Raw genomic sequence first — 8,442 nt, 5'->3', positions numbered from 1 at the left:
TATCAATAGGATATTGATAAAGTTTTCTGAAAGATCGCAAAATGTACGTTCAAGTAAGGAACAGGGAAAGAGCAGAGCTGTTTGTAAAGTAATCGTAGATCGGCGAGTGAAGCTGTAATAAGCCCATTCAAGGATCCATGGCTAAAGAAAATTCTGCTGAAATAAAATTTGATAGTTTCCTGACTTTTTTTTCTGTGTCGCAGGATGAAATTTGACGATCTGATACAGCGGAACACACGCGTACAGAGAAGCTACCCCGGCGACACACCCGTACCCATCAGTGCACCCGAGCTGGCTTCCATAAACCGAGATCAGGATGGCGGACATGAGGAAGGTCAAGGTCATGACCCGGAAGAGTTTCCTCGTAAGGCCTTCCCAGGGTTCAATGTGGCGAAAATAGACGACTTTAGGTAAGACTGACATTTCTAGATTTTCTATATTGCTAGATTTGCCATGTCCGGTCTTAAGTCTATTTAGTAGCTTTCTGGGATAGACTTTTCTTCTTTTTTGTTCAGTTCAAAATGAGAAAGATGGAAATGAGTTAGCCTGACTCTAACTATTAGACTATTTAGGTTTATACACGAGTACCTGACAACTTCGACTACTGATTAGAGTTTTCTGACTTATCGATATTTTGTAGAATTGATTCTCTACGACCTTCTTCAGTCTGAATGACCCATATCTTAGGTCACGTGACTGTATGAACACGTGACATCCGTAACCATCCCTACGTTGCAATCATCTGTCACGTATCTGCATGCAGTTTAGTATCTGTATATAGTGTAGTAGCCGTTGCCATGCGTTATATCATGTATAATTGTAAGAATAAAGTTCATTCTTTAAGGTTTCACTTCATGGGGACTTCTGGTGCCTTGAAGAAAATGTACGTGGCTAAGAGCAACATCCCGGATCGGTCCGTGCGCCTGGTGGACGGAGGGAAGAGAGGGAAGGAGGCGCAGACAGTCAACATCCCGCCCGCCATCTACAACAGCCTGCCGATGGTAACAACAAGCTTCATTAGCAAGCGAATTTCTACCTTTAAAGATGAGAGGAAATACATTTATCTATTTGCATCAGGCCTATGGCCCATAAAAGCAAACACACTACAATTAAAGATTCAAAACTGCACTGAGAAAGACTTATTTGATAATACATAATGCCGCCAAAAGATACTATGGCGGACGAGCAGGTGGATTATTTCATTGTCTGAGGACGATAGGCGTGTAGCTTGCGGCGCTTTGCATGAAACATATAAAGGGGAAAAGGCGATACTTATGCCGACACTTATTTGTCGAGGATACCAAGCGTCACCTGCCAGTAAGGAGTCGAAAACGAAGCAATAGTTATAATCATCATTTTGATAAGCGCTCACCGTTGCACCTACAAGTATAAAATGTGATTTTATTACGAACTTGCGAACTTTTATTTTCATGAATAGTACGGGAATTTCTATCATTTCTACCGATAGAAAAAATTAATGCAACACTGGTGCTACCAGTTCAAGTAATAGTCGAGGATATGAAACGCCACCTGCCGGAAAATAAATGGATCACAGTTTCTTGTTTGGCATGTAAACGCATAAAAACTTATGTCTTGATTTAATAAGCATCGATTGTGAACATCGCTCTACATTAGTCGGTAAGTTATTAGTCATCATAAGTTAACATTACGATCAGTGCTTATTTGATTTTATTTATTCCTATACATAAATCATGTTGAACTGATTTATTAATAATTTCATAGTGTGAACTGCTCAATATCCAACAACTAAGTTTGTCTGTTGTTGCCAACCATTGTTTGACTCTAAAGCGAGAACAAGACACAGTATCGCAAAAGAACGTAAAAGAAGTCAACATAGTGTGGTTTTCCTGCAGGACATTTTTGAACACAAAGCCCAGTTCCCATCATGCAGTGTGGTAGGCAACGCAGGAAGTTTAATTGACAGCCGCTGCGGACGGCAGATCGACTTGTCTGATTACGTCATCAGGTAAACCCAGATAGCCTCAGAGTTTGTCACTTTCCAAGCAGAGGTTTACATCCGGCTTTCTATTTTGTACCGTTTTCCTTATGTCCACTGACGGGCATAAAGAAAACGGTACAAAATAGAAAGCCCGTCAAAAACGCCTTACAAACACGGACAAAGCAGCCGGAGCTGAACCTCTGCTTGGAGATTATGTGGCAAACTTTGCTGATCACCAGACGCTTTTTATTTGAATTCCATCAAGATTTTACCGAATCTTTTTATCGATGAATTAACCAAGGAGAAGAAGCAGTGGCGTTTACACACGTTCGTCTTTTTAAATCTCCCGCCACAGATGCAACTTACCGCCGGTTGGTGGAGAATACGCGAAGGATGTCGGGAAGAAGACTGATTTTCTCAGCGTCAATCCGTCACTTTTCCAGACCGTGTAAGTAGTAATACAGTCAAACCTGCCTAATACGACCAGTCAGGAGACCGATACAATCTGGTCTATATGGACAGGTGGTCGTTATAAACAGGATTCGTAATACTTAAAATGGGAAAAGATTTTATAGTCCCACCAAAAAGTGGCCATTTTGGCCAGGTGATTCTTATGTAGAGGAGATGACTTGAAACTTTAACTGTGCATGTACGTTTAAGAGAAAATAATTTCTTACATCATATCATAAAAGCTCCTTGATCATATGCTGAGCCTGACAAAGAATCACCGATGTGACCCGAATTTGTCTTTCGGGAGGGACGTAAAACGGAGGTCCCGTGCTCGAGGAGGCGCCTCGAGTAGACACCCTTGCAGTCTTCGCGCTGGTCCGCGATTTTCAACGTTGGCTATGTTCTATTGTGCCGGGAAAGGGAGTTTGTTGAGGAAGGGCGTTTGCCGTGATAGCGAGTTTCTGCCCCCCGGAGGGGGTTTCTGCCCCCCGAGTTTCTGCCCCCCGAACGTTGAAAATCGCGGACCAGCGCCCCCCCCCCCCAAAAAAACAGCCCCGTTCCGAAGACTGCATGGGAGTCTACGCCTCGATCACGTAAATCAGTCTCATTACTTTACACATTGGGTACCTACTGGCTGCAAATACAACAGATGTTATTAATTATCATTATCATCATTATTACTATTATTATACCTTCAAATTCTGTAGAGATTTAGTCGAGCTTTATTTCGGGATATGCTTACCCTAGAAAAGCACGTTTTACATCTGTTCATTTGTCGAGGGACATAATGTAAAAAATAAAGTTACTGTTTTCGGTCATTTTTCTGTATTATGAGTTGAGTCTACCTTATTACACTGCACACCAATATTTACAACGCATTGATACGGCTTTGTAGTGCCGTGAGGACGTCTTGAAATATGCGCACTTCCCATCGCCGCTTGAGTTGTCCGCCATTTCATCCAACTCTCCGACGAACCAAGGCGGTGTTCGGTGGTTCGCTCGAATCGTTATTGAAGTTTGTTGAAAGTCCCCGCTAAGCTCCAAAGATCTGCGACTGCAACGGTCGATTCGGAAGTCTAGGACTGACTTACTTCCGGGTAGGCTACCCGGAAGTAAGTGAATTTGTTCGGGGCTTACTTTGGCGTTGTTAATTAGCGCAGATAAGTTGGAAATAAGTTACAAATGTCAATCTGACTTGAAATTTTGGCGCCATAACATTTGAAATTTTGGCGCCATATTTCTACATTATGTCCCTTTAACATTTTGATATCAATTTCCCCACAGTTACAAGAAGTTCAAGAACAGCACATACGAAGAGAAGTTCATTAGAGATGTAAAGGAATACGGACTTTCCGTACTGTACACCCACCCTTTTCGCCTTGTCAAGCAGGTGAAGGTACGGACTAACCCATGTTGTACACCCACCCTTTCCGCCTGGCCAAGCAGGTGAAGGTACGGACTAACCCATGTTGTACACCCACCCTTTCCGCCTTTCCAAGCAGGTGAAGGTACGGACTAACCCATGTTGTACACCCACCCTTTTCGCCTTGTCAAGCAGGTGAAGGTGTGGGCTAACCCATGTTGTACAGCTAAGTATGTGAAGGTAGAGGCTAACCCATGTTGTACTGCACCATCCTTTCTGCCTTGCCAAGCACGTACTGAAGGTACGGGATAACACATGTTGTACACCCACCCTTTCCGCCTTGCCAAGCATGTGAAGGTACAGGCTTACCCATGTTGTACGCCCACCCTTAACGCTTCACTAAATATGTGAAGGAACAGACTAATCCATGATGTACACCCACCTTTTTTCACCCTGCCAAGCACATGAAGGTACGGACTAACCAGTGTTGTACACCCACCCCTTCCGCTTTGCTAATCATGTGAAGGTACGGGCTAACCCATGTTGTACACCCACCCTTTCCGCCTTGCCAAGCATGTGAAGGTATTGGCTAACCCATGTTGTACAGCTAAATATGTGAAGGAACAGACTAATCCATGATGTACACCCACCTTTTTTCACCCTGCCAAGCACATGAAGGTACGGGCTAACCCATGTTGTACACCCACCCCTTTCGCTTTAGAGTTCTTTAGAGGTCTTTAAAGTTGAATATATCAGAAACAATGTTGCCTCAGAACCCAGAGGTCCTTGATTCAAGTCATGTAATGCTGTCGATGCTGTGCCCGTAAGAAAGACAAATGTGTGCCTGATTTCGGCTGGGGAGGTAAAAGGCAGTGGAAGCAGAGAGGTTGTGTTCTAACTTCCAGTAACAAACAGTCCTACAATTTCACCATAACCAAGAAGCGAGAAGAAGCCGAACTTCTGTCTTAGATGTTGGAATACATCTGTGATGCTTTTATGTATTTATATGAATTTGTTTTGTTGTGACCTGTACTGTTCAGTTGGGCAAAAATGTATAATAAAGGTCTTCATTCAGTCAGTTAACGTGCCCTTATCGATTGTGGACAACACCTACCCTTTACCTTTTCGTACACATGTACATTTTACCGTACATCCAGACGTGTTACCGCGCGCACGAGGTCCTGATGAATGCCGGAATGGCGGACCTCAGCAGATTCTCTCACCCCAAATTCCTGGACGGCGTCAGGGCCTTCTGGAAGGGTCTGGAGCTGAAAGAGGCACGACCGAGCACCGGTACAGTTTACTTTAAGCTAGGGGAACAGTCCGCCGCACCTGTAATTTGTCCGTACGTGTTTTTGGTTGGCCACGTCCGCGACGTATTTCTGAAAACGCGTCGCCCGTACTGGCACGTACGGGGGGCGAATCCGCAGCCCGATGGCACACAAAGTTTTGCCAGTACACTTCAAGTTCTACGATGTGTCTGCGTGCTCCAAAATCCGTCGGATTCCCTAAGAGTTCGTACGGAGGTGGTACTTTAATACCACTAACAGTTAGCAAAAGATTGCCCACGTTTTGGCACTTAGACAGCACGTATTTGCACGTACGGCGGGTTGTCCCCTTAGCTTTAGCTTCAACAGCAGTATGTTGATTAAAAGACTCTTACTTTAATAAAATCTTTATTGCAAACTCATGCCCGAAGGCTAATTGCAAAAATACATGTATGAAAGTACAATGATGATAGTGATACAATAACAAAGTGGACATTAAGAGAAATAGGGGTCACAAACGAGCGATACTTCTAATCTAAAATGAATACTATTGGGTTTGATTTCTTTTCTGCATACAGTGGAGGATGAAATTCCCGACATTTTGGGAGACATATGCATTGCGTGAAGCTAACAGGAAAACGTTTTTTTGTAGTTCGGTACGATGTGCAAAGCTGGGAAAACTTTTGTTGACTAGTTTAAATAGTTAATGCTCTGCTTTTATGTATATAATTATATGCCTAAAGTCAAAACTGACCAAGAGGACCACTCAAAGGGACGTCTGGTCTGTCTGGACAGGCGGTCACCATAGACAGGATTCAGAATATGTACCGCCCTCTCTCAATTTCGAGAGGGTAGGCACTAATTCTAATTTTACTGATTGCCGAGCGTAAATCAAAATTATCTAATTCTAAGTATTTTTCCATAGTATGTGCTGTTTTACAGGTCTTATAAAATCTTAGCTTACCAGTATCTATACTCAAGTTATGACGAGAGGTTTGGATAAACATATCAGAGATTCTAGATCTTATCATTGTACATTTTATGTCAAACTGCTCTTTCAATAACCAAGAAAGAAAAGAGTTGTTCAAAGAGGCCATCAAATTCCATCCAAACTTCCTCACATTCTCTGACAAAAAGAAAACAGTTCACCTTTTAACATCACTAAACCCACACATAATAGAAAAAGTCGGATCTTTCGTCTTCCACTGTCTTCGAAAAAGGAGTCGAACCCAATAACCTAGGATCTAGAGTTAGCTTTTACTAGTTTTAGACTAGAGTAGACACTTGTGATATTGTATTTTACACTGTTTCAGTGTTTGAATCTATATGGCCTGCAATTAGCCCATGCCACGGGCAAGAATTTGCAATAAACTTGAATTATATTTGCCACGAGGTTCTTACGTCAGTAGAGCGTGGTAACTAGTACAGTCTTGATTGTGCGGTTTTTAAATTGCAACCCGTGGCAGCAGTTTTCGATATACACGATATGAGTATCACCACGTACATGATCTAGCTGCCATGCCCATGGTGTCTCGCAATTTCAGGTCAATAAATCATGTTGCATTTTTCCTATCGTAACTTCGTTCTCGCTGCTCCTAATTTCCCCAGGCCTGTTACTGACTGCTATAGCCATCACCAAGTGCAAGGAAGTGACCTTGTACGGCTTCTGGCCCTTCCCTACCTACAACGGCCAGGAGCGAGACTACCACTACTTCGACCGACCCGTCATCCGGAATCTGCAGTTCGACGACAAGTCGCTAGAGTTCGACCTGCTCACGCAGATGAACCCGTTCCACAATCTGACGGAGGAGTTTGTACTGTTGAACAAACTGCACGAGAAGGGGGTTCTCAAACTACAGATAGGGACGTGTGGATGAGGAGTATAAGGAGCAGATAAAGATGCTCTTGAGAATTCTTGAGAATAGGATAATTCTTTTCCACATCCAGTATGTACTTTGCTTACATTTCGGTGTCTCTCAGACACCTTTCTCGGAGCTTCTAACTGGAATTCTGCTTCTCGCCGAAGTAGGTGGCGCTTTTGCGGCGAGAACACAATCCCAAACGTTGTACCCCCTCCCTCGTCCCGGTTCATCACTGGGGTTGACTTAGCGACGAGAAGCAGAACTCCAGTTAGAAGCTCTAAGGAAGGTGTCTGAAAGACATTGAAACGTCAGCAAAATAAGTACATACTGGTTCTGGAAAAGAATTCTCCTATACCCCATATTCTACGAACCCGATGTTATTATTTTCAAAAGATGTTCTGAGAATTTCTTGCACCCTCATTTCAATCGAATCTGACAAACAGACTAGGCCTAGTGAGAAATATGGGGAAACGGACAGTACAGTTGATGATAATTAATGTGTATGCATTTTCATTGCACAGTAAAGAAAATGAAAGGACAATTCGTATCTGTTTTCTGCATCTGTATTGTTAAAAATAAAAAAACACACAAAGCGTACCAAAGATTATTCAAGAGCATAGATTTTGCACATTAATTGATATGATTTAAAAATAATTAATTTTTCGTTGCCGCAAACTGGCCACCCGGGCTTATGGTGGGAACAATGATCTGACCTTAACATAACATGGATTCTATCTCTGAAATCAAATATACTTTACTTTCACTTTATTGCGCAACAATTGCACAATGTACAAAGCATGGCATCTACTGATACATAACAACAGTTTTATGAGGCCAATCTACTTGATACAAGTGTGCATAGAATGGGATGAAAATGGTAGTTAACAATCATTGGAGATATATATACATCTTCATCTGACTTCATCACTCAATTTTGATGGTGGGTATTTATCACATACATCACATGAGCAATTCCTCGCCAGGGCCGCTTAAACGCGTTGCTTCCATTTCCGGAGAAGAGGGAAAAGCTTTCCATAGACATCGATGATAGAGATAACGCAAGATGGATGAGATAACGACGGTGATGATCACCATGGCTATTTCCCCGTCGTCGAGGATGTGAGGGAAGTTCTGCAGGCCCTAGAGGTGCACTCTCACCGAACGTGGGGCACGCTTGTGGCACTGCTGGGTTCGGAAGATACTCAGCGAATTTCAGGGATAAAGAACGAATTTTCTTACTTGTCGTGTATTTTGTCGTCTTCTATGTCATACTTTTACGTATTACGAAATATCTGAATTTTTAAAAAAATTGGAGAAAATAACAAAATAGTGACGCAGTGAACGAACGCAGCAATGCCGCAAGCGTGCCCCTCGTCCGGTGAGAGTGCACCTTTAGGTAGCTAATCAGTCCTATCTTTGACCTGCACACTCTGCTGCACTGCTGGCAGGTGAGCTGGGCCGAGGACACGGTCTGGTCAGCTGCCTCCTTTCTACTACCCCCGTCACATGTAGCGAAAATCGATCGGACGACGAGTTTGC

General features: G+C 43.0%; 1 protein-coding gene across 1 annotated transcript; it reads left to right on the top strand.

Annotated features, from left to right (window-relative positions):
* Positions 1–248: 248 nt before the first annotated feature.
* On the top strand, positions 249–7,038 carry LOC118420412 (CMP-N-acetylneuraminate-poly-alpha-2,8-sialyltransferase-like; the record flags this gene model as incomplete). The annotated part of the gene is given in 7 exon segments (XM_035827188.1): positions 249–410; positions 845–1,001; positions 1,875–1,987; positions 2,316–2,408; positions 3,695–3,806; positions 4,931–5,066; positions 6,650–7,038. Coding segments are annotated over 7 exon segments (1,042 nt in total), but the record flags the coding sequence as incomplete, so codon positions are not given.
* Between the last annotated feature and the right edge of the window lie 1,404 nt (positions 7,039–8,442).

Source organism: Branchiostoma floridae, chromosome 8, assembly GCF_000003815.2.
Source record: "Branchiostoma floridae strain S238N-H82 chromosome 8, Bfl_VNyyK, whole genome shotgun sequence".
NCBI classification, from domain to species: Eukaryota; Metazoa; Chordata; class Leptocardii; order Amphioxiformes; family Branchiostomatidae; genus Branchiostoma; species Branchiostoma floridae.
This window is presented reverse-complemented; position numbering and strand designations above follow the sequence as displayed.